Genomic DNA, 26,338 nt, shown 5'->3' on the forward strand with positions numbered 1-26,338 from the left:
TCTCAAATTACGGGTTTCCTTTGCATGTCTGGAAACTCTTGGTGGTAACTTCACCCTCCCCCTTGTGGGTGGTAACAAAAGGTCAAGTGGGCTAGGCGGAAGAGGAAGGCAGCAGGCAGGTTCTGCTAAAGTCTTGTGGATGGGCCTGAGCGCAAGACACTCGAGCTAGAGGGGTCCGTGTGCAAGCCTGACGCCCCAGGGGCAGCTTCTGCTCTCGAGTGCTGGGAACGGCAGCCACCCTGAGCCGAGTGCTGTGTGTCACGTCCCAAAGCCGGCAGAGCCGGGCATGTGGTTTTCGTGTCTAACCAGCCCAACTGCAGCCTGGCACCCGCGGCTTCCTCCCCAGAGAACTTCTCCCTCGTTTAGAGGAAAGAGACGAAACCTCACGAGCTTGAAATGGAACAGTTTGAGTCAAAATAAAGCCCTGAAGTGGTTTTGGTGACCGGGGTCAAGCAGCGTAGCGTGGGGTAGGAGAAAGAAGCAGTGCAAAGGTTGCCAGTCAAGATGCGAGCAACAGAACCCCAACCTGTGAACTCTTTCTGAAACAGAAAGGGGGGGGGGACAACACCAGCGTGCAACTTTATTAAGCTCAGCCGCAGATCTTTGCGATACTCTCTGAGTGCAGCGCAGCAAGCCAGTGAGCAAAGTACGCAGTGACAGTGCTGGGGCTCCAAGCTTCTCTGCTGGCCTTTAACATCAGCAGGGTGAGCCAGATTGAGACGGAGCCCTGCATGAGGCCAGCTACCCGGCACTGACTTCCCACCCCCAGTCAACAGCTTTTAAGGGGACTCACCCCTCTGAACAACTACTTTCCTTCTGGAAGCCACCATAGGCCAATCACAGGTGGAATTGGGCAGACCCTGCCAAATGCCACACCCCAAACCAATCCCTGTACAATGCCATATATCTTCTGCGATGTCATGGGTCCGCCATTGAAAAAGAAGAAGAGTTGAATTTATACCCCGCACTTCACTTAGGAGTCTCAGAGCGGCTTACAATCTCCTTCCCTTCCCCTCCCCACAACAGACACCCTGAGAGAGCTCTTTCGAGAACTGCTCCTGAGAGAACAGCTCTGACAGAACTATGGCTTGCCCAAGGTCATCCAGCAGCTGCAAGTGGAGGAGTGGGGAATCAAACCCGGTTCTCCCAGATCAGAGTCCGACGCCACTCTTAACCACTTCACCTGACTGCAAGTGTCAGTCATGGGTCAGCACAGTCCTCTGATTCAGAGCAGGCAGCCCAAGATCCACATTGGCTCCTGCCAACTTTCCATCATTCTTGCCATGTACTTTCTTGGCTCGCAGAGCCCTAGTCCCAGTTGCCTGCATCCTTGAAAGTCTACACTGCATGTGTCCAGAGTCCGAAAGATAGCTCTTCCCTGGGCAGGAGATGCACACCTTCCCCCTGGGTGCCGTGCTTCACATTTAATTAGCGGCATCGCCCCTTCATCCCTCACTGGGAGCACAAGGCAGCGGGAGACATCTGATGCAGGGCGGCAAATGCAGCTGCCAGAAACACAACCGTCACAGCCCATGTGGGTCATTCTAACCATGCTGAAAACCTTCCTCCATCAGAAGTGGCAAACCTGCTCAGCTTGGGAGATAGAAGCTATCGGGGAGCCTGTTCTTGGCAGACTGAATCTGGGGCCTTGTACGTATGTGGCGGCCCTGCTGCTGGAAAACGGGCTGGCCAGAAAGCTAGCAGCAAGAACAGCCACAACGCTGCCGCTACCGTGCCTGTCCTGGGCACGGAGGGCTGTCTCCGCACGGCAGCCTGTCTTGCATAACAAGAGGAACAGCACCACACAGTGGCAGAAGGGAACACTGCCCAACCACCCCCTCAGGCTGCCCAGAGGCCCTGTGAATAAAATCTCCAGAGAGAAAGCCGCCTCCTGTCACCATGAGACTCACATCGCTGGGGCTCAGGCTCCCAAGCCCGTTGTCTTGCTCAGAGTCTCGGCCAGACTCGTGGCCCTGGGAGGAGCGAGTGTGGGAAGGATGGATCCACAGCTCCAGGCGGGTGGCATCGTCACCAACGGGCCGGAATGCGGCGTTCTTCCCCTTCCCCCTCCGGCTGGGGCTTGGTTTCTGTTCCACCTGCTCAGCCTACACCGAGGAGAGGAGAGACACAATCAGAGCAGGTGTCACCGAGGGAGAGGGCACTAACAGGGTCCCGGAAGGAGGTCGAGAAAGGTCCTTCTTCCCCTCACCTTCCGCTTGATCTCTTCAAAGAGGCTCATGAGGCTTTCCTTGGCAGTGAGGATGGGGTTGCTGGCAGCCAGGCTACGCATGTAGTAATACACGGCATCCAGCTTCCTCCTCTGCGGATAAAGAATCAGACAATTGTTACAAGAACTGGCAGAGTCTCACTCGGGACCCCTCCAGAGACGCCAGGCTCAGGGGACCTTGGGGCTCTCCACTCCAAAGAATCAACCACGCACACCCCTCCAGCACCAGTGGAGCAGAAGGGAATGGAGGGAAACCGGCAGGGAAAAGGGGGCTTTGATCTGGAAGGTTTTTTGACAAGCAACCTGCACATGCCGAGACGTCTCATTCAGAGCCACGCTTGTCACCCGACAGCAGGTCTAACCAATCACAACTTGACATATCTTTATAAATGCTATGGAGCTCAGGTAATTCAGGTTTCAACTGTGGCTATTAGCCACAAGGTATAGATAGGGACTCCGGGGCAAGTGATGCTCTATATTCTTGGTGCTTGGGGGTGGGGGTCAATAGTGTGGGGGCTCCTAGTGTCCTGGCCCCACTGCTGGACCTCCTGATATCACCTGGTATTTTTGGCCACTGTGTGACAGAGTGTTGGACTGGATGGACTGTTGGCCTGATCCAACATTGGCTTCTCTTATGTTCTTACGTATCTTACCGTGTAGACAGCCAGGAGAGCCAACTGATTGTAGGGGCGTCCATTCTTGGGAGCAACATGCTGTGCCTTCAGGTACCAGCTGGGGAAGAAAGAGACTGTAGAACTGACCAACTGGCCTTTGTCAAGACTAGGGACAGGAAATTGTGGCTTGCAGGAATTAACTCCAGTCAGTAGGCTGGTACTCTTTGGGTCCACCCTGTGATAGCGCCTACAGGATGCCATCGCTCCCTTTTACACCTGCAACTACTACCATGGGTACCTAGATGGCGCTATCGTCCTCTTGGCTTTCAACTCCCATCTCAAAAACTGCCTTTTCCTTCACCCATCGGTTTAATCAATTACATTTACAGCATCCCAACTTTCTTCCACAACAGAACTCAAGGCAGCATGCGGAAGGTTGCACGTCCAAGCACTGACCAGACCTTAGCCAGCTTAGAAAGGTCTAGAAAGGCAGCTGCGCCTTGGACCTTCCAACGGTGCCTTTGGCTTCCCCTTTTTCCTTGGCCACAGCTGTAATGAAGACTGGCAGTCCGTGTGACTGCATATGTTCACATTCATCCCTACAATCCCTCATCACACCCTTGTGACTTCCCTCTACTGCCTTCTATACTATTGAAATTGCAAATGCGTGCTCCTTGGGGCCAGGGGCCTCTCTTCTGTTGCTCATGAAAGCAGCAGACACATTCAAATGTGCCCACGTACAACTGATTGCTTGTAAATGCTGTCAAACTCCTAAGCCCAACTACTAAAGTCGATTTGCTGAGCAGTGCCCAGCTCCATTTAACCCTCTTGTTCTTCCTCGTGGCGCACAGACCTGTTACCCACGTTCTATCTCCTTTACAGCCTCCTGCCTGCCCAGTACGGCCAATCCCAGGATCAGCTGGGGCCAAAACCACACCAAGATGCCTCCAGCCGCATTTTGCAAAGCAGCGGCCTTTCCCCTCACCTGCGTGCTTTCCCGTAGTTGGCCGTGTCGCTGCCTTGCTCCCTGTACCTGCAGATGTCCCCTTGGCAGATCAGGCTCCTCTGGGCGCTGATGAGGGCGTATTTCACCTAGCAAAGGCACAGACAAGAAGCCATTGTGGATGCCAGCGGGTGGTCGGCAACCAGATCACTGCTGATGGAAGGCTCAAACCAGACAGGGAGGTGGCCTCCGACAGAAACTCTCGCATGGTAAAGGGAGCAAAAAGATATGGAGGGTCCAAAAGGGTACAGGCAAAAAGACATTTGCACATTTATCTGGAAAGCACCTTGACTGTGCCACCTAGCAAACGTTATCACTTGAGAAGAGGCAGAGCTCAGCACTAGACCTACAGATGGCCAGCTGGAGGAAACAAACAAACAAAAAGAGTAGCTGTCGCGGTGTGCTTGGCCTGAGGAAGAGAAGAAGAAGAAGAGATTGGATTTATACCCCACCCTTCACTACTCAAAGGAGTCTCAGAGCGGCTTACAAACTCCTTTCCCTTCCCCTCCCCACAACAGACACCCTGTGAGGAAGGTGGGGCTGAGAGAGCTCTGACTGAGAACTGCTCCTGTGAGAATAGCTCTGAAAAAACTTGTGACTGACCCAAGGTCATCCAGCAGGTGCGAGTGGAGGAGTGGGAAATCAAACTCGGTTCTCCAAGATTAGAGTCCACGCACTTAGCCACTACACCAAACTGGCCCTTCTCATGCGACAAGGAAAGGTGTCGATTCCCCCAGGCAATCTGCCTTCTCCCAGGTGGGAGGTACAAGGCTGCCTCAGGAGAAAAACAGGTTGCTTACCTGTAACTGATGATCTTCGAGTGGTCATCTGTGCAGTCCACACACCATGGGTTTTATGCCTACGTCAAACCTCCGTCGGGAAGCCTAATAAGCTTTAGCAACAGCTTCCAAGTGCGGAGTCCTCCACAGCAGTGTTCCCTCTAAGCTGAGTTAGTGTGAGCTAGCTCACAGTTTTTTAGCCTCCGGCTCACACATTTTTGTCTTAGCTCAGGAAAGATGGCTCCAGAGCAAACTAATTCATGCAGTAGCCAAATTGCTTGCTCACAGCTTTAAAGCTAATCGTTCACAAAGTAGAATTTTTGCTCACAAGACTCCACAGCTTAGGGGGAGCATTGCTCCACAGTCTCGTGCAGCACGCTCCATCTGAGCATGCTCAACAGCCCTGGCGGACTACGCCCCCACTCAGTTCTTTTTTAACCGCCTCCTGAGAAGAAGATTTTGAGTGCTTTTTGCCGGAGCAGGACGGTCTTTTAAGCGATTTGTCCGCTTTTTCCTTTTGCTGCCCGGTAACGGCCGCAGCACGTTGCGCCGAATCTCCCCTTTCTAACTGTGGGGGAGGCGGCGATTGCCCCTTTCCTGCTGTCTCGGCCATTGTAGGGGCGAGGGACTGCTCTAACAAAAACACTTTCAGGCAAGCCGCCCTATTCTTCCTCGCCTGACTAGTGAACCTCAGGCAGTGGTGACAGGAGCCGGGTCTGTCTTCCTCCCCCAAGCAGCGCAAGCAACAGCTGTGGCCATCCGTTAGGGGGAGATTCGCTGCACAGCGCAGACACCTCTTAAAATAAGGCGTGGGTCCCATCGACCAACCCTTGCCCAGGTTAATGACTGATATGTGAACAGACAATTAGCATTTACTTTGTTACAGTTGAGGAGGCTTCCCCGGAATGACGGGGAAAAAATGTCTTCTCAGGAGGCGGAGTCTGCCGGGGCTGTTGAGCATGCTCAGATGGAGCGTGCTGCACGAGACCGTGGAGGACTCCGCACTTGGAAAGCTGTCGCTGAAGCTTATTAGGCTTCCCGACGGAGGTTTGACGTAGGCGTAAAACCCATGGTGTGTGGCCTGCACAGAGACCACAAAGAAGATTTTGTTAGCTAGACTGCCATGTGGCTGAGCGGGCTGCTTTGGGCCCGGAACTCTCTATGCACACAAAGCTTTGGGGCTTACTTGGGTGACGTACCTAAGATGGTTTACTGGGGACAGATGCCCAAATCCGGGTCCTTTCCAAGTGTTGCCTTCTCACCCCGGCCTTCACCCTGTGCCACACTCTGCATCACCATCTTCTTGTGCTCTGCGCTTGCCACTCCCGTTCCCGTAGCCTCACAAACCCTCTCAGTCTTGCTGCCTGTCTCGTTTTGATCGCTCTTACAGACTCTACTGGATGCCCTGACCCCTGCCGCTGCAACAGGTACCTGCTGCTTGCTCTCCCCGGGCTTCTCACTTGAGTTTCTTTGGGTTCACCTTCCCAGTCCCAGTCCTTTGGTTTTTCATCTTGCAGCTGTTTTACATCCCCTCCAGGTCTCGCCCACTTCAGATTCACCTCTCGCTCTCTCTTCTGCTAAGCGAGCCTCTTTCATTCGCTTTTTCTCTCCTTTTAATTTACTTCTCCGTGCCCTCCCCCCTTCTTCCCCTTCAAGCTCCTGTAGCGCAACCTTATGGATATCTAGTCAGAAGTCAGTCCCACTATGCTCAACAGGGTTCACTCCCTCTTAAATGCGCTCAGGACTGCAGATTTGGTCAGCTATTTGCAGATAAAATTTGGCTCTCACGGTCAATGCTCCCTCTAAGCTGTGGAGTCTTGTGAGCAAAAATTCTACTTTGTGAGCTACTGGCATTAAAGTTGTGAGTGAGCCATTTGGCCGCTGCATCAATTAGTTTGCTCTGGAGCCATCCCCTTCCTGGGCCAAGACAAAAATGCGTGAGCCGGGGGCTAAAAAACTGTGAGCTAGCTCACACTAACTCAGCTTAGAGGGAACACTGCTCACGGTCCTCATTTCCCTCCTTCTGCTGACTCCTCTGGACCACTGTTGTCCCCCTTTCTCCTTGTTCCCACATTCAATGATCCCTTTTCTGTCCACCTCATTCAAACATCTACTTCCTTCCTTCCTTCCTTTATTTATTTATTACATTTGTATCCCGTCCTCCCCAGCGGGCTCAGGCACCACCCCCTATAGAGGGTGGTGGCTCAGGGCAGCTAACAGAGGCAGGTCGTTCGCCTTGCCATAAATAAGAACATATAAAAACATAATAAAAACATCCATACTAAAAGCACAGTACTCTATCCAGTTACTAGTATCCTAGATCCAAGATGGTATCACCACAGTTCCAGATGGTACTCCCGTAGCGTACATATTCAGTGGCGACGGCTTGTCAGATCTTCTGTATTTTCTAAGTTCTTCCTCAGGCCTTGTCGATGCATCCATTAAGATGTCTTGACGTTGGTGGTATAGTGGGGCGGCGGCTCCTACTCAAAAGCCTGGCGGAAGAGCTCCGTCTTGCAGGCCCTGTGGAACTGCACAAGGTCCCGCAGGGCCCGGATCTCCCCCGGGAGCTTGTTCCACCAGGTAGGAGCCGCCACCAAAAAAGCCTTGGCCCTGGTCACAGTTAGTTTGGCATCCTTAGGGCCCGGGATGACCAATAAATTTTGGGCCCCCAACCGTAGTGCTCTTGGGGGAACATGTGGGGCAACGCGGTCCCTCAGGTAGGCTGGCCCCTGGCCATATAGGGCTTTATAGGTAATAACCAGCACTTTGAAGCAGATCCGGTACGCTATCGGCAGCCAGTGCAGCGCTTTCAACACAGGCTGAATATGGTCCCTCCTAGAGAGACCCATCAACAGCCTGGCTGCAGCATTCTGCACCAGCTGCAGCTTCCGGATCTGCGACAAAGGCAGCCCCATGTAGAGAGCATTGCAGTAGTCTAGCCTTGAGGTGACCGTCACATGGATCACTGTGGCCAGGTCATCGCAGTCAAGGTAGGGGACCAACTGCCGTGCCCACCGAAGGTGGTAAAAGGCTGACTTGACAGTGGCTGCCACCTGGGCTTCCATTGTCAATGTGGAGTCCAGGAGCACCCCCAAACTCCTAACCCCAGACCGGTCCGACTCAGGCCCAGGACCTCTGTCTTCGCCGGATTTAGTTTCAATCGGCTCAGCCGGAGCCAACCAGCCACGGCCTCCAATCCCTGATGAAGGTCATTGGGACTCGAGTCCGACCGGCCACCCAGCATCAGACAGAGCTGGGTGTCATCTGCATACTGATGGCACCAAAGCCCATAACTCCGGGCAATCTGGGCAAGGGGGCGCATATAAATGTTAAATAGCATCGGGGACAACACCGCGCCCTGAGGCACCCCGCAATCAAGGGGGTACCTATGCGATCGCCGGTCCCCGACGGCCACCCTTTGTCCCCAATCTTGTAGGAAAGAGGCAAACCATTGAAGGGCAAGCCCCTGAATCCCCACGTCGGCGAGGTGGTGGGTCAGCAGTTGATGATCGACCGTATCGAACGCGGCCGACAGATCTAACAACAGCAGTGCCGCCACACCTCCTCGATCCAGATGTCGTCGAAGATCATCAGTCAGGGCGACCAAAGCCGTCTCAGTCCCATGACCAGGGCGAAAACCGGACTGGAAGGGATCGAAGACTGAAGCGTCCTTCAGAAAGCTCTGTAGCTGTAGTGCCACCGCCCTCTCAATAAGTTTGCCCAAATAGGGCAAATTGGACACCGGCCGATAGTTAGCCAATTCGGCTGGGTCTAGAGATGGTTTTTTAAAGAGAGGGCGGACCATCGCCTCCTTGAGCGCACTCGAGAACTGCCCCTCCGAGAGGGACTTGTTGATAATCTCCCGTAGTGTGCCTCGTAACCCCTCGTGTCCTGCTTTAATGAGCCAGGAGGGGCACGGATCAAGGTCACATGTGGTTGGGTGTACAGATACGAGCAGTCTGTCAACTTCGTCCAGACTGAGCGTATTGAAACACTCTAAACCTGGTACCGAAGACGTGCAAGGGGCCTCGAGTTCGCTCACTGTCTCAATTGTGGCGGGGAGGTTGCGGCGCAGCGCCAAGACTTTATCTGCGAAGAAGCTTGCAAAAGCCTCACAGCCAATATCCAATTCTCTAACGTTTCGCCTGCCCTGAGGCAGGTCTGTCAAAGTCCAAATTGTCCAAAATAGTTGGGCCGGGCGTGAGCTCGCAGATGCAATTTCGGCTGTAAAGAAATCCTTCTTAGCAGACTTAACTGCCATCTCATAGGATCTCATAAACGTCCTATAAGATGCTCTTGTCGCCTCGTCGCGAACGCGACGCCACCGTCTCTCTAGTCGTCTCAGTTCTCGTTTTAGCTGCCTCAACTCCTGGGTATACCAGGGTACGCGCCAAACAAGAGTGCGGAGAGGATGCCTGGGAGCGGTCTCGTTGATGGCCGTGGAGAGTCGGACATGCCAGTCCTCCACTAGCTCATCCAACGAGCCGCCAGGGGGCCTTGGATCCCGCAAGGCCATCTGGAACCGCACCGGGTCCATTTGGCTTTGCGGGCGAGCAAAAATCTGCTCACCGCCCAAACAGGGTTGAGGTGGAATGTTCAGACGGGCCTTCAGGGCCAGGTGGTCCGACCATGGCCCTGCCTCTGCAGTGATCCGCCCCACCTCCCCCCCCGCCACAAAGATCAAATCGAGCATGTGACCGGCCCGATGCATGGGGGCCCATACAAACTGCGAGAGTCCCAGCGCCGCCATGGGTGACACCAGGCCCGTAGCCCGGCTGGAGGTCACGTCCTCAGCATGGATGTTGAAATCACCGAGGGTGATCCAACGCCCAGCCTGCTACGGCCTCCAGCAGGGACGGCAGACTATTGGCCGGTGCATTAGGCGGTCGTTACACTAGCCAAATCGCCAAACTCTCCTCAGCCCCCAGCAGCACGCCAATACATTCCACGCCCGCGATCTCCACAGCCGGGAGTGCCCAGAAGGAGTAAGCCACCCGAATGAAAACAGCCACCTCTCCCCCCCGCCCCCAAGTCCATGATTGGTGAAGGACCGAGTAACCCGGGGGGGGGGGGTAACTGGGTAAGAGCCAAGGTCTCCCCGTCCCTCCCCCAGGTCTCGGTCACGCACGCCAGGTCCGCCTGATGTTCAGTCACAAAGTCCCGTAGGGTTGTGACTTTGTTATTAATGGACCTGGCGTTGCGCAACACCAATGACGGAGGGGGGTCCATCCTGGCCCCACTGCCAGCCACCCTTGGGATGGGCCGTAGGCTGGAAGGGCACCGAGCTCTTCTGTGTCTCTGCATCCTTCCCTTATTACCCTGCCTACGCCCACCGTTAAACTTACCCCGCCCCAAGAGCACCGGAATATGCTGGCCAGGCATTGCTACCGCCGTCAGTTTATGTAAAAACTTCAAACCACTGGTAGTCAGCAAATGCTAACCGTCACGAGCTGGCCACAACTACTCCAATGCTACCACTAACATAACACACACAATAACAACTCTCTACTCTGCTACAAAACCCTAAAGATTGTACTAGAAATCTTCTACAATGTCACCTCAGCAGCTACCAGTCTCTCACCATGGTGACATAAACTAACTATCTTACAATCAAATATACATATACAAATTTAGCAGACAAAAATCCTCAATCTAACTCCCTGGCATCCACAGTTATAGTACTCCAGCTCTGTGAGAGGCAGCAGGATCCTAACGTCCTTCCCAGTAGAGCCTTCCTTCTCTATTACACCTTTTAACCCCTCTTTCCTGCTGCTTACGCTGCTTGTTTTGAATCTATTTTTGTTTCTCCCATCTTGAAACTCTCCCTCAGCCCCTCCCCCCTTCCCTGTCATTCTCTCTTGGCATGATCATTCCAACAGTTCTTGAACATTCTGTTTTCTTTTCATCACAATTTTCATTCTTGGCTTTCCAACCAAGCTGCTCGTTTTGTTTCCTGCTTGTGAATTCATGGGGCTATTCTTGATTTTTCTGGAGCCCGTCCCCCTTCTGGTTAGGAGCACAGACTCTAATCTGGGAGAACTGGGGTCTGATTCTCCACTCCTCCCCATGCAGATGCTGGTGTGACCTTGGGTCAGTTACAAGTTCTCTCAGAGCTGTTCTCTAACAAGCAGTTCTCAAAAGAGCTCTCTCAGCCCCACCTACCTCACAGGGTGTCTATTGTGGGGAGGGGAAGGGAAAGGAGATTGTAAGCTGCTCTGAGACTCTTTTGTGTGGGCAAGGGTCAGCGATTAGGCACACCTATCCTGATTTTAACCCATATTTCCAGACTCTGTAAACATCTGGATTGATCAGTAACTCTGATCAATCCAGAGTCCTGACCTTTGCACATCCTGGACCTGTGGGCATGTTAAAGAAGGTAGCTCATTAATTATTGTACTATGTAAGCATCCTTAAGACGTCCTCCCTAAAATATCTGTTTTCCTGTTTCTGTACGTGCAAGTCCCAGCCTCACCTCCCGGTGGGTGGGTGGGGGCAGAGTGTGTATAAAATAAACTATTGCTGCCTTGAAAGGCAGACAGATTTCTCTGCCCTCAAGAGAGCTGTCTCGTGTGATTCCTTCACTTCTGAGTAGTGAAGGGCGGGATATAAATCCAATCTCTTTTTCTTCTTCTTCTTACCCATCTTGAAACCCTTCTCTCCTTATAACTGTTTAAGCAATACTTGAAAATGTGTCACTTCTTTCAAGCTTCTGGCCTCTAAACTCTGAAGCCAACCTTCTCCTCTCCCTCCACTCCCCTTTGCACCCCTTTCTGGCTGGTAAGCCTGCAGGCTATTTGTCCTTTGAATAGATGTTCAGACATGACACCACCGCCACCATCAAATAAACCCCAGTCTAAATAAGACACGGCCATACTTATTGCACCTGATACCTTCCCTTCCCTGGCCAAAATTTCTGATCCGTGATGCCATCCCGGCCGGAGGAGGAGGAGAAGAGATTTGATTTATACCCCGCCCTTCACTACCCAAAGGATTCTCAGAGCGGCTTACAAACTCCTTTCCCTTCCCCTCCCCACAACAGACGCCCTGTGAGGTAGGTAGGGCTGAGAGAGCCCTGACAGAAACTGATCTTTTTCAAGAACAGCCGTGCCAGAACTATGGCTTGCCCAAGGTCATCCAGCAGCTGCAAGTGGAGGAGTGGGGAATTAAACCCGGTTTTCCAAGATTAGAGTCAGCGCACTTAACCACTACACCAAACTGGAATCAACTCTAAGAGCAAAACTAGACATGATTGCTTCCTTGTGGCTGCCACAAGGCCACCGCTGCCACTTTTAAGTGATCTGAAATTGCTGCAAGAACCCATTCGTAATTCAGTCCAAAGGACAGGCCCCCCCATACCCAGTTTGGTGGAGTGGTTAAGTGCGCGGACTCTAATCTGGGAGAACCGGGTTTGATTCCCCACTCCTCCACTTGCACCTGGCTGGATGACCTTGGGCAAACCGTAGTTCTGATAAGAGATGTTATTCAAAAAGATCAGTTTCTGTCAAGAGCTCTCTCAGCCCCACCTACCTCACAGGGTGTCTGTTGTGGGGAGGGGAGGGGAAAGGGGTTTGTAAGCCGCTCTGAGACACCTTTTGGTAGTGAAGGGCGGGGGATAAATCCAGTCTCTTCTTATTCTTTCTGAGTGTCAAAACCACAGGGTGAACAAGGGTGCAAGGGAGAGCAAGATCGGGCCCTCATAACCTCTTTAAATCACTTTGAAATGGCAGCAGTGTCCCTACAGCAGCCACAAGTGTCCCTGTGCCATGTCAAGTAAACCCTCAGGAACAGCCCTGCAAGGGTCCTACTTGGCTGCCACCTAGGCAACTCCCCCCTCCCCCTGCCTGTAGCTGAAACAAGCCCTGCACCTCTTTTTCTGGCCAGGAATGGCCTCAGGACTCACCATCTTCCGCAGGGGCTTGCTGCGAACTGCCATGCCGTCCATGTAGTCCTCCAACTTGAACTGGTATGATACTTGCAGCTTCTGCAGCAGGCCATCGAAGAAAAGTGTGCCCTGTGAAGGGGAGAAAGGCGTCAGGAAGAGAGGGAGACTCTCTGCACCTAGTTCAAGCGCCCCTGGTGGGTGATTAGTGTCCAAGACAGCCACGAGCATCTCCAGCTCAAAGGTCCTTAATGCTCCTGATTTTTTGGGGGGTGGGTGGGATCAGAAGGCAGACCACTAACCAATTTACAGAGGACCGCTTCACCTCCGTTAAGATTCATGCCAAGAACACTACTGTCGATCTGATCCGGCAAGGCACCTCTTACATCGTTCAGCATGAATGACAACATTCGCATGTTGAACTATTGACTGCCAAAAGAACCTGAACATGCTGTCTTGGTTTATACATCTGTAGAGAAATACATTGTCTCCTGGAAGGCTGGCAATGAGCAAGGCCTTCACGGTACAGTTTAACCATTTTTTCCCCTCTGAACTAGGAACAAGCAGGAGGGGGAGGAAATTAGCCCATGGCCTTCCAGGCGCATTTCTTAAGATATGTTAATAGATCTAGCAGGAGAGACAACAGGGTGGGCCAGTTCTCCCTCCCTCCTCCTACCAGGGAACAGAGATTTGGAAGATTAGAATGCTAGATAATCTCCAGGGATATTCCCCAAGAAGGGGCTGGGAGAAATACTTCTCTGAACTGGCCTGACCAGGTCAAGTTGGAGGGACAAAGAGAGATAATAAAACTTCCTTGCCACCGAAAGTAGGCTCTCTTTCTTTGGGGTGCTGTGTGGAGGGGAACTCAGCTCTGGTCTGCAAGCAGGGAGCCACTGACCACATGGTCTCCTGGGAGAGTTGGAGCAAGCTTTGAGGTAATAGCAACTTTGTAGAGATTTTAACTAGCTATGCTTAAAAATCCTATAGAATCATAGAATCACAGAGTTGGATGAGACCTCCAGGGCCATCTAGTCCAACCCCCTGCACAATGCAGGAAATTCACAAATACCTCCCCCCCCTCCACATCCACAGTGACCCCTGTTCCATCTGTCCTATTTTAGCAGCTGGTAGGGCATGCGGTGGCTCAAGTGGTTAAGACGCTGAACTGCAGGCTGTGGAAGGTCAGTAGTTCAGCAGTTCAAGACCCGGGTGCCGCAAAACGGAGTGAGCTCCCGTCTCTAGTTCCAGCTCCTGCCAACCTAGCAGTTCGAAAGCAAGAAATTGCAAGTAGATAAATAGGGATCACTTCGGTGGGAAGGTAACAGCGTTCCGTGCGCCTTGGTGTTTAGTCATGCCGGCCACATGACCACGGAAATGTCTTCGGACAGCGCTGGCTCTTCGGCTTTGAAACGGAGATGAGCACCGCAACCCTAGAGTCGGATTCGACTGGCTTTCGAGCAAGGGAACCTTTACCTTTACCTTAGGGCATGTATAAAGAGAGGGACAGAAGATTTCCACTTTTTACCAATTTCTTTTCTATCCCTTGCTCAAATCTGGTGTTGTGCTAAAAGTATGCTTTTGAACATGTTCTTTTAAATAAATACTTCATAACTTTGGATACTGGTAGCGACTCTGTACCACACAGACCTCTGCCATTTTTAAAAGTGGGGTTTAAATGGGGCTACTTTAAAAGGGGCTCCAGGCGGGTTGGCAAGTGACTGTTCCCCCAGGGAGACCCAAGGCATTAATCTGTTCCCAGGCGCTGGGCAGTGGGAGACGCAGAGGCAAGGCCTCGGAAGGGGAGCTGGGGGTCCTGATCCTCCCAGCGGGAAGATCCCTACAACCATCAGGTGGTGGCGGCAGCTACCCTGAGAGTGAAAGAAAAGCCCCTCCAGGGAATTGGGAAGCCCTAGGAGGGCAGGGCAGAAGAAGGCCTGCAGGCCAGAGCAGGAACGTTCTGCCACAACATCTAAAAAGCAGTGGTGGCCTTGTGAAAACGAAACCGTCTGTGCTAGACTGAAGTCAGTCTGGTGTAGTGGTTAGGAGCGGTTTGGTGTAGTGGTTAAGTGCGCAGACCCTAGTCTGGGAGACCGGGTTTGATTCCCCACTCCTCCACTTGCACCTGCTGGATGACTCCGGGCAAGCCATAGTTCTGGCACAGCTGGTCTTGAAAAAGAGCATTTTTTGTCAGAGCTCTCTCAGCCTCACCCGCTTCACAAAGGGCATCTGTTGTGAGGAGGGGAAGGGAGTTTGTAAGCTGCTCTGAGACTCCTTTAGATAGTGAAGGGCGGGGTATAAATCCAATCTCCTCCTCCTCCCTCTCTTAAGCCAGGCCTCCAGCCTTTGAGAGCAAAGGTGTCTGTGGAAAAGGGTTTCCAGATTCTTCCAGTTCCTAGCAGGGAAAAGGAAGCAAAGGCAAGCCATTCATTGTCCAGGGGATTGGGAATCCCTAGGAGGGCAGGGCAGAACAAGGCCTGCAGGCCAGAGCAGGAACGTTCTGCCACATCTAAAAAGCAGTGGTGGCTTTGTGAAAACGAAACAGTCTGTGCTAGACTGAAGTCAGTCTGGTGTAGTGGTTAGGAGCGCGCCAGTTTAGTGTAGTGATAAGGAACACGGACTCTAATCTGGGAGAACTGGGTTTGATTCCCCACTCCTCCACTTGCACCTGCTGGATGACCTCGAGTAAGCCATAGTTCTATCAGGGCATTTCTTGAAAGAGCAGTCCTCTCAGAGCTCTCTTAGCCCCACCTACCTCACAGGGTGTTTGTTGTGGGGAGGGGAAGGGAAAGGAGTTTGCAAGCCGCTCTGAGACTCCTCTGGGTAGTGAAGGGCAGGGTATAAATCCAATCTCCTCCTCCTCTTCTTCTTCCTCCCATGCTTAAGATGCTCAGGTCACAGCCAACAACCCCACTTTTGACACCATGGGGAAGCTGAAGCAATGCCGCCAAAGCCCAAGCAGCTCCCACAGATCAGGCAGGCCACGACTCAGGTTTCAACTGTGGGCTACCCCATTTTCTTATTTGATGGGTACCCTTGGAGAACTCCCAGACTCAAACTTAATCGCAGAGGTTGTCCTCCATGACCATGAGGGGATATGTGCGTGTGAGATGGTTTGGTTGCAGGCGCTTGCACGGCCGACTCAGCAAGCTGCTGCTTAGTTCTAAATAATAAACTGAAAAGCAAGTTATTTTTTCAGCTTGGGGCAGAAATTTTAAAGAAACCTGAGGCTTTTCAGCGTTCTCCTCTACAGACTCGCTTAGTGGAACTGCCCCAATCAAGAACGGGAAGTGGGTGACACATGGAGACGCACTCAATTAGACTTCACCGGGGAATACCCTATTTGGGGGACACCCCTTTTTCTCCTTCCCCCTGCAGCCAAACCAGGCTGGAGGAATGGGCCTTGTATTACCTCATCCAGGATCTGGAGCAGTTTGCTGCGGAGCTCCTGGCTGTTCTCCGCAAGGGGATCCTTGAGTAGCTGCCGGAACTTTTCGATCACCTGGTAGAAGGCATTCTTCCACAGCAGCTGGTCCACGTTCTGGGTGTCAGCAAACTCAATGTCGGTCAGGAGGCAATGCTCATAAAGCTGCAGCATCTCAGCTCTGGGGGGGGAAATCACACACCACAGTTGCTCCACAGGCACACACAGAGCAGCTCCAGCCCGGCTATGGCTGGGCCCACGGAAACACCTTCAAGACTTAATGCATCTGCACTCAGGAGACAGGATCCACATTTAAGTTCGCCATCAGCAGGAGGGAATTTTCATGCCACTCCCTTTCCTCTGCAGCCCCCCCCCCCCCCAAGGCCTCCCCGGGAAATAGGGGGGCCTTGAAACATGAATGGGGAGGTCTGCAGTGTGAAGGGGGAATTGGTGGAAACTGCCAGTTTAGTCTGGTTCCAACCCTTGAGTTCTCACTGGAGGAAAAACTGGGGGGGGGGGAGAGATATGGGAGCTCCTTTTCAAGGCAGGCACTCCTCCCCCCAGGGCCGTAGCCAGCGGTGAGGCGTGGAGGGCAGCACCCCTGTCGAATTTGAAGTGCCCCCGATCCCCCATCCCAACAGTCCATGCTCAGCCTCTCTCGGCAGCACACAGAGTGCTGGGAAAGCCCCTCACCAACCCAGCTGTGAGTTGCAGCAAGGACGAGGCTGTGCAGCTCCCCGCTTCGGATTGCCCTTGCTCAGCAGAAGCTGCCGCATGAGAAGCGAGAGCTGGGTGAGCTGACCTGCCAGGATGGGCTGAGAGAGGGATGGAGGGGAGGCGGTGGCGAGTACATGAGAGGCGCTACCGCGCGGGGAGGCTATAGTTGGCACAGTGCAACGCCACGTGGCAGCCTTCAGGACTTGGTGGACATGCTGAGAAGAGGAGCTGCGAGCGCACAACCAGGGCTGTCACGACACAAACTCCCCCTCCCCTCCCATGATAGCAGGGGAACAGGGGGGGGGGGGGGACAGTAGCAGGTTCTCACCCAGTGTGCCTGCGTGGTCATGTGACTTGTCATGTGACCCTCTCCCTCCCCTGCTCCGCTAATTTAATGTAAACAAAATACAATTTAATCAGCACCCCCAGGAAGCAGGCGCCCCCCAACAAAAAAAATCCTGGTTAAGGGGCTGCCTCCCTACAGCACCATGCCGAACAACATGTTCATATGAACTTAGCCAGGAGGAGGTCCTGAAGTGGGAATCTGAGAGATGGGGGGGGGGAGAATGGGAGACCACCTTTAACCAAACCGCAGGGAAAGCAGAGAGACGTGTTACAGAAGTCTCTTTGCAGCAAGACACCTCCTGTCCCTGACTTCCTTGCTAGTCTTTCCAACAAAGAGACTGTCTGCCCTCTTTTGCTTGCTCCTTCTCTCAATCTTCCTTGAAGATTAATCTGGGACACAGCAAGTATCCCCTGCTCTCCCAAGAGAGGCCTCTGGGCAATGCAGAGAGTAGAACTGTTGGCCCTCTTCAGCAAAGAGTGTTGGAGGATTCCTGTCACCACCCTGAATAACATTATACTCTTCATATGCATGGACAGCATGTAAACAATACAGAAATGAAATACTCTTCTCCGCACGTGTAGTGTAGCAGGGACTGGATGAAGCCTGGGGAGACCTACATTCAAAAGCTCCTTAGTCATACACCTCACTGGGTGACTTTGAGCCAGGCACACATACACGGAACGCTGTTGGGAGGATCAGGAACAGAGATCCCATGTGTGTCACCCTGAGCTCCTTGGAGAAAAACATTGTAGGCAAAACAGACAGGCATGATGGAGAACAAGGAGGCAAGAGCCCACAGGTGGCAGAATGGACTTGCTGCATGCAGATTCCAGGACTATGTCCAAAAAAGTCATAGAAAACTCCCTGCAAATACAAAACTAGCATACCACGATTGTACCCCCCTCTACTTGCTTGCTGTCCTGGTTTTCTGTTTGCAGGGAGCTTTTTAACATAGGGGGTGTGTGTTCAAACATGTGACCATCCTTCTGTAGTCAAAGCGCTGCAGTCCATTCAACCTCCTCAGGGCTCTGCTACCTCCTTTCTATGAACGCCTGAACAAGTCCTAAGGCTCCCAATGTTGGAGTAACCCATCCAGGAGCCCTCGTTGCTTCCATGAGACTGTGCGGGCTGGATAAGAGTTCTTGTGCTGCTCCTTGCTGGCTAGCTTTAACACAGCACAACCAAACAGCCAGGCCGAGAAGCATCGGTCAGGATCCCAGAGCCCAGCCCTCCACCTCATTCCCAGCACATATTTTTGCCCTCACACCGGAAAGAAGCCTCAAACCTGAGCTGCCCCATCTTCTCCAGGCCCTCAGGACTGAGCCGGTCCCGAGAAAGGAGATTGCTCAGCTGCTGCTCCAAATTGCTGGCTTCACGAAGGACCTTCGTGAGCTCCTGCTGCTGTAGGCTCCGGACCTGCTGCTCCATCTCAGGGCTCAGAGGACTGGCCAGGAGGGGGATACAGAGATAAGGCTCGGCTTGGTTCGGGTAGCCAGCAGGATAATAGGCACCTGGGAAAACCCCGTTGCTGGGACCCACTGGATACTGCAGTGAATATCCTGGGTAGGGGTAGGAGGAGGCCTGGCCCACGGGCCGCCCATAGTAGTAGGGGTTATCCGAGTTCTGGAACCTGTAGTAGGATGCCTGGGCCTGGCGGGTGTCACTCCGAGGCACAGGAGCCACCTCGTCATCCGTGTCTAGGAAGTGCAACTGGGTGGTCTGACTCTTCAGCGCTGGCTTCTGGTCTGGGTTATTAGGGTCCCAGAGTCGGCGGGCAGTGCCCCCTCGGCCCCTGCCCCGGGTCCCTTTGCTCCCACCTCCAAAGAGCAGCCTGGACCCTGTGTGGGGAGCCTCTGGAGAGCCAGCACTACTAGAGGTAAAGTCCGTGTTAGCTGGGAGGACTAGGATGCCCCGGCCCCTCCCCGGGGGCTCCCTCCTCATGCCCCTCCCCTCTCCAGTCTCTGTGGAGTCACTCAAACTGGCTCCGGACAGCTTGCGCTTTTGCTGGTCCCCGTCCGTCATACACAGGAACTTCCTGTTTACGGCCCTGTCACCGTGCTGGGCTCCTTTGGTCTCCTTCCCATTGGTGGTCCTGGAAGCCCAGCTGTGCTCCGAGCACCGTTTGGTCTCTGAGTCCCTCCTGGGACCATGTGCCTCTGCCTCCGCAGTCCTGTCGTCATCAAAGGAGTCTGTGGAGGATGTAGAGAGCTGCTTCCGAGGATGAGGCCTTTCCTTTATCAGCTCCTGATGCCTCTTCCCCGCCTCTGCTTCCACCCGTACTCCATCTGTGCTGTTGTTGCTCCCAGCTGAACTGGTACTGCAGGTGCGGTATCGGTTCCGACGCTTGTCAGATCGCGAATAACGCTTCGGAGTGCTTAGCTTGCCATGGGCCGTATCCGAGCTACCTTTCCTGGCTTTGTCCGCTCGCTCGGCTCGCCTGCCTTTCTCCCCATGGGCAGGTTTGGTTCCCTCTTTGCTTAGGCTCCCTTCCCTCCCTTCTTGGGTTGCCTGATTTCTGCAGTTGTTATTGCGCTTTCCACTATCCCTTTCAGACTCTTCATCCCCCTCTCCCTTAATGGAAGGTTCCTTGGTAGCAGAGTGGCTGACGGCGGCCTCCTTGGGCAAGCTTTGCAGGCGTTTCCCAGGCTGGTAGATCTGCTGGTCAGGTTTCTTGACTCGCCTGACAATATTTGGACACGAGTCCTCAGGGGCATTCGTGTGGTCTTGAGGGGGTCCCATCCCAATGCCCTGTTCCGAAGGGCTGTTTGAATCCTGCTTGCTTCCTCCTTTTGGGCCTTGAGATTTGTGGGATGCCTCTTTGCTGGGAGTGGCAGAAGGGCCCCTGTCTTCAGCCACTCTGTCCTTGGCTTCTTCAGACCCGGAAGGCTCCTGCTTTTCTAAGACGTGCTTGTTACGCAGCCGGGAGAGGCCAGGTTTGTAGATTTCAAGGTCTGGGCGCCTATTGTCCTTGCGATGTCGGGGTTCCTTCCTGGTCTCTACAAAACAAAAAGCACATGCAAATGGTTGGTTGTACAGTGGACAAAGAAAAAGACCATGCAGAGGCAGAACAGATTGGAAACTGGCAAGACATTACAAACACACATTTGCCTCTGAATGCATTCTTTATTTCATGATGGCTGCCCTATAGACCCTAAAGGACAAGAAATGGCAGCTGTTTGCACTTGGATTTCCTTCAGCTCTTTCCCACAAGGCTTAATTTGGGGGGTAAATCAGATATTGTGTATTGCTTTGAATCCTTTCAAGACAGAGAAGCCAACCAACAAATATCCCATATGTCTTTTAGGTCAATACAGCAAGACGTTTTCAGCTCCACAGATCTCTGCACAAGTAAAACTTCTGTGTTGTTTGAAAAGTCGCAAGCTGTAAGCCACCTCTTGAGCAGATCCCTGAAGAGGCAGCATATACATTTCCCCAAATAAATACAGATTCCTACACCAACCTAAGTCAGTCCAAGAACAGCCTTACTTGAATCTTGCTCCATTTCTACATCATCAAACACTTGATGATGCCCCAGACAACAAGAAGTAGAGCCTGCCAAGAGCCAAAGGCCAGGAAAGAGCCAGTCTGGGGCCTTCTGAGCTCCTTCTGCATGCCACAATTCCATGTAAATCCACAAGCTTGGCTCACAATTTTTCCATTTCATTGGTGAAACAACCAGGGATGTGTTTGCTGCTTGGACTCCCTCAAAGCTGGTGGCTGATTATTACTCTGAGGCTTGTTTTATGCAGACCTGTGAACAACAGGTGTCAAAAGTGTGATGCTGCCTATTTCTCCTTCTCAAGAAACCAAATGTATGCCTAGCTCTCCAGAACCACAGTGGCTGTGAACTGAACAGCCACTGCTTCTACAGCCCCCCCCCCAATGTTTCTTGTTGGTTTCTCCCCACCCCTACATTTTATTTAATATTTTATCCTGCCCTTCCCTCTAAGAATTTCAAGACACACGTGGCTCTCCTTTCCCCATTTTATCCTCACAACCTACTGAGATAGGCTAGACTGAGAGTATGTGACCAGCCCGAGGGCACTAAAGCAAGCTTCACACCACAGCTGGGGTATCCCAGATACCACTGTAACGCTATACCACATCTGTCCAGAATCACTATGGCAGAGCTAGAACTGACCTTCCGCAGAAGAGAACATCCCAGCTGTGGCCAATACCTTCTGCTGGTTAAGCTCTGTGTGCCACTACCAACCCGCAGGATACAAGTAATGTCAGACACCTCCAACTGTTCTCAGCTCCCAGACATCAGAACACTGGGGGAAGCTGTGACCTTGGCAACAGAGCCCTGGCCATGGCAGAGTTCTGGAACAAACAAGGTGACTACTGGAACTAGTTTTGCTAGGGAAAGTTTCCTTAACTTCTGAGCAAGGCTTCAACGGAGCTAGAGGTCAGCCTCAAAACGTATTTTTAATGAATGTAAACAAGGGGTCCATTTAACTGTTACAGTAAACTGCAGTTACCAAGACTCAAATAGAAAACATGGTAAACTGTAACAAGCAAAGTACTTTTAAGAATATATAAAGTATCAACAAGTTACTCTACTTCCAAGGAGCAGCCTGCAAAGCCACCCAATTATTTTTAAAGCACTTATTGCTGAGACCCCCTCAAGGACCACCAGGCTGCTACACTAGCACATGGGGAGGGAGAAACCTGGGAGTTTTTCAGCCGCATATCTAGGATGGGGTGCAGCAAGCCATAGTTACTTGCTGGTGATGGGATACAGATGTTACTTGGGGTTCAGGATGTATTTAGCATTTGAGGGAATTCTTCACCAAGGAGGCCACATACTGCAGAACTCAGAAAGAACACAGCTTAGAAACTGCAAGAGCAAAACTTCAAGGCCCACCTCCATACTAGAGTTACTGGCTTTGGGTAGACAAAGTATATCCAGAACAAAACTTTCTTGGTCTTAAAGGTGCAACTGGACTCTCAAACTTTGTTCTGCTCTATTTGTGGTAAGACAATATGGTTAGAGAAGAAGAGTTACGTTTGAGGAAATATTTCTACTGGATTGGCATCACTGAAAACACCTACAACCCAATGCAAGAGTTAAATGCACACTAAAATGTGTGGACTTCACACACATCTCTAGATCTTTATTGGCTAGTGGTCAAGAGTTCAAAATCAGAGGAGTTAGAGCCACGTTCACTTTATACCCTTTGACACATCCTTCTCTTATCCTGTTTTTCCCAACAGCAAAATGAGAATTTATTACCAACATCCCAGGACTTTTGTGGGGGCAAAACACAATAAAAGATCTTAAAAATAAACCACACCAACACAAACGTGTGTGTGCACTATGTCTTTTATATACCCGTGTAGCTGCATATATCACCAAAAAACTTTATATATATAATGCATACAGCACTTCTATATGATGTGTACATTCTGAGAGAAGAAATACAACTAGAAATCACCAACCAATTCTACTTTTAAGAATATGAAATATTGCAGAAAAGATCATGTAACACAGTCCAGCATCTTCTCCCATACAGGGATCACCCTGTCCCAGGACTCCAATATGAGGTTAAGTTTCACGCCCCACGTCTCAGAGCATTAGATTTAAGGATTATGATAGTGTTATAAAGTAGATTCGATGGTTCTTGCATTGTGAAGTGACCCAAAGCGGCATATAAATGAAAACCACAACAAGTTCTCCCTGTTTGACTATCGGAGCAAAGACAAAAAAACAGTTTCCATGATGTTTTGTGCTTTCATGCCAATAAAAGTTGTGTTTGTGTGTGTGGACAAAAGCACAGCCTGGCAGTCCCAGAAACACTCGTTTAGGTTTTGCGGCCACAGTCCTACTGCTGGAAGAGAGAAAACGCGCGGTTTACGGAGCTCCAAAGGGGGCTTGTGACAGGGCGCAGCCAAACCAGCAGCCACCCTCAACTGAAAAGGCTAAAGTAGAAGAGAGGTATTGGGCCGCCAAATCTCCCAGTCCAGCACCAGCGACGAAAGGCTCATAGTCGCTTCACGAGATGCTGCCTGGGCGGGCTCCGATTAAGGGGGATGATAAACGGCAGGCGCCCGCCCCGCTGTGTCCCCCCCCCCCTCCGGTGGAGTCTCGCCTCGCCACACCCCCGTCCCGCGCTAATAGAAGAGAGAAGCGGGATGAGCTCCGAGGAAAGAAGCAGGCCGCTCACACGAGCACGGATGATCCCGACCCGCCCTCCCGGGCCTCACCTGGGCCGCCCCTCCCCAACGCCGCTTCCGCCGCCAGAATCCCCCTTCTCAACTCCGCAGCCGAAACACGGACCCTCTCCAGCTCCGTTGCCGCCATTTTACTTCCCGGCACTAGGGAAACGGACGGCGGCCGCGAAGGGCCAATCCCGTGCAAAGGAGCTTGGGAGTTTCTATAAGCACGCGCTGCGGCCCCACCCTTCTTTGGCGCTTCGCCGGAAGCGGAACAAAAGGCTATTGTGAAGGAGAGCCGGAGCCAGCCATAGACGGCGAAAGCAGGCGTCAACGGGAACGCGCGGCCCGGCCTGGAAGCCCTTCTGCAAATAGCCGGGACTGTGGCATCTACGAAGCGGCGTAGAAGCCGAGCGAAGAACATGCATGCATGGATGGGTTGCTGCTGCGAGATTCGTCAGTAGTTCAGCAGCTCGAGACCCAAGTGTGCCGCATGACGGAGTGAGCTCCCGTCTCTAGTTCCAGTTCCTGCCAACCTAGCAGTTCGAAAGCAAGAAATTGCAAGTAGATAAATAGGTACCACTTCAGTGGGAAGGTAACAGCATTCCGTGCACCTCAGCATAAATGCCGGCTGGGATGTACTAAAAGGAAGGACAGGATTGCCCATTGGAAACAATGGGAGACGCTGGAAGGCCCATTGGAAATACTGGGAGCCAGGAATGCAAATTGCCAATTGACTTCCATGGGCTCCATTGGAAAACATTAGAGTATAAGTAGAGTTCCAATAAAAATGCAGAATGGATTTTACATTAGGGTCTCTGGGCCCATAGACTACTCTGGGAATGGAATGAGAGACCACGGAGTGCAATGACAGCCCCTGGGAGCAACAGAAGTGTTCAGGCATTGGAATGACAGGCCACAGAGTGGAATGACAGCCCCAGGGTGCAGCAGGAGTGTTCTGGAACTGGGATAACAAGACCAAGAGTGGATAGACAGCCCCAGGGTGGAGCAGGAGTGTTCTGGAACTGGGATGACAGGCCACAGAGTGGACAGACAGCCCCAGGGTGGAGCAGGAGTGTTCTGGAACTGGGATGACAACTCCAGGGTGGAGCAGGAGTGTTCTGGAACTGGGATGACAGGACCAAGAGTGGATAGACAGCCCCAGGGGGGAGCAGGAGTGTTCTGGAACTGGGATGACAGGCCACAGAGTGGACAGACAGCCCCAGGGTGGACCAGGAGTGTTCAGGAACTGGGATAACAAGACCAAGAGTGGATAGACAGCCCCAGGGTGGAGCAGGAGTGTTCTGGAACTGGGATGACAGGCCACAGAGTGGACAGACAGCCCCAGGGTGGAGCAGGACTGTTCATGGACTGGGATGACAGGCCACAGAGTGGAATGACAGCCCCAGGGTGGACCAGGAGTGTTCAGGAACTAGGACGACAGGCCACGGAGGGCATGACAGCCCCAGGATGCTGCAGGAGTGTTCTGGAACTGGGAACTCCGTGGCCTGTCATCCCTGTTACAGAACACTCCTGGTACACCCTGGGGCTGTCATTCCAATCCGTGGCCTGTCATTCCAGTTCCTGAACACTCCTGCTCCAACCTGGGGCTGTCATTCGACTCCTTGGCCTGTCATCCCAGTCCATGAACACTCCTGCTCCACCCTGGGGCTGTCATTGCACTCCGTGGCCTGTCATTCCAGTTCCTGAACACTCCTGGTCCACCCTGGGGCTGTCATTGCACTCCGTGGCCTGTCATTCCAGTTCCTGAACACTCCTGGTCCACCCTGGGGCTGTCATTGCACTCCGTGGCCTGTCATTCCAGTTCCTGAACACTCCTGGTCCACCCTGGGGCTGTCATTGCACTCCGTGGCCTGTCATTCCAGTTCCTGAACACTCCTGTTCCCCCCTGGGGCTGTCATTCCGCTCCGTGGCCTGTCAACCCAGTGGCTGAGCACTGCTGCTCCACCGTGGGGCTGTCATTCCATTCCGTAGCCTGTCATCCCAGTTCCAGAACTCTCCTGCTCCACCCTGGGGCTGTCTATCCACTCTTGGTCCTGTTATCCCAGTTACAGAACTCTCCTGCTCCACCCTGGGGCCGTCATTCCACTCCGTGGCCTGTCATCCTAGTTCCAGAACACTCCTGCTCCACCCTGGGGCTGTCATTCCATTCCGTAGCCTGTCATCCCAGTTCCAGAACACTTCTGCTCCACCCAGGGGCCGTCATTCCACTCCGTGGCCTGTCATCCTAGTTCCAGAACACTCCTGCTCCACCCTGGGGCTGTCATTCCATTCCGTAGCCTGTCATCCCAGTTCCAGAACACTTCTGCTCCACCCAGGGGCCGTCATTCCACTCCGTGGCCTGTCATCCTAGTTCCAGAACACTCCTGCTCCACCCTGGGGCTGTCATTCCATTCCGTAGCCTGTCATCCCAGTTCCAGAACACTTCTGCTCCACCCAGGGGCCGTCATTCCACTCCGTGGCCTGTCATCCTAGTTCCAGAACACTCCTGCTCCACCCTGGGGCTGTCATTCCATTCCGTAGCCTGTCATCCCAGTTCCAGAACACTTCTGCTCCACCCAGGGGCCGTCATTCCACTCCGTGGCCTGTCATCCTAGTTCCAGAACACTCCTGCTCCACCCTGGGGCTGTCATTCCATTCCGTAGCCTGTCATCCCAGTTCCAGAACACTTCTGCTCCACCCAGGGGCCGTCATTCCACTCCGTGGCCTGTCATCCTAGTTCCAGAACACTCCTGCTCCACCCTGGGGCTGTCATTGCACTCCGTGGTCTCTCATACCATATTTCTATTGCAACTCTACTTGTACCCTAATGGTTTCCAATAGAGCCCATGCAAGTCAATTGGCATTCTTGGTTCCCATTATTTCCAATGGGCCTTCAAGTCTCTCCCATTGCTTCCAATGGGCAGTCCTGTCCTGTCCTTCCTTTTAGTACATTCCATGCCAGCAACATGACCACGGAAATGTCTTCGGACAGCGCTGGCTCTTCGGCTTTGAAACGGAGATGACTCCTAGCTTTCGACTGGCTTTCGAGCAAGGGAACTGGCTTTTGAGCAAGGGAACCTTTACCTCCCGTCGCGGAACAGCAGGGAGCCTGGCTCCAGCATGTCCCTTGTTCCCCCTTCCCCCGGGGAGGGGGGAGAAGATCGAAGAGAGATTCTAACACAAAGCAGGC

At 52.7% G+C, this 26,338-nt stretch overlaps 1 protein-coding gene across 2 annotated transcripts in view; it reads right to left on the minus strand.

The window, feature by feature from the left end:
• The window catches only part of SMG6 (SMG6 nonsense mediated mRNA decay factor), a 116,083-nt gene extending 92,845 nt beyond the window's left edge, over nucleotides 1-23,238 (minus strand). For both annotated transcript variants that reach the window (XM_015421909.1, XM_015421908.1), the window contains exons 1-8: nucleotides 23,197-23,238; nucleotides 18,275-19,985; nucleotides 15,915-16,107; nucleotides 12,527-12,637; nucleotides 3,827-3,933; nucleotides 2,881-2,959; nucleotides 2,210-2,320; nucleotides 1,911-2,105 (exon numbers count right to left, since the gene is read on the minus strand). In XM_015421909.1, the coding sequence (XP_015277395.1) occupies nucleotides 1,911-2,105; nucleotides 2,210-2,320; nucleotides 2,881-2,959; nucleotides 3,827-3,933; nucleotides 12,527-12,637; nucleotides 15,915-16,107; nucleotides 18,275-19,728 (2,250 nt within the window). In that variant the 5' untranslated portion in view covers nucleotides 19,729-19,985; nucleotides 23,197-23,238. The remainder of the gene's footprint in view (nucleotides 1-1,910; nucleotides 2,106-2,209; nucleotides 2,321-2,880; nucleotides 2,960-3,826; nucleotides 3,934-12,526; nucleotides 12,638-15,914; nucleotides 16,108-18,274; nucleotides 19,986-23,196) is intronic.
• Between the last annotated feature and the right edge of the window lie 3,100 nt (nucleotides 23,239-26,338).

This window comes from Gekko japonicus, unplaced genomic scaffold (genome assembly GCF_001447785.1).
Source record: "Gekko japonicus isolate JY-2015 unplaced genomic scaffold, Gekko_japonicus_V1.1 scaffold21, whole genome shotgun sequence".
In the NCBI taxonomy this organism is placed as follows: Eukaryota; Metazoa; Chordata; class Lepidosauria; order Squamata; family Gekkonidae; genus Gekko; species Gekko japonicus.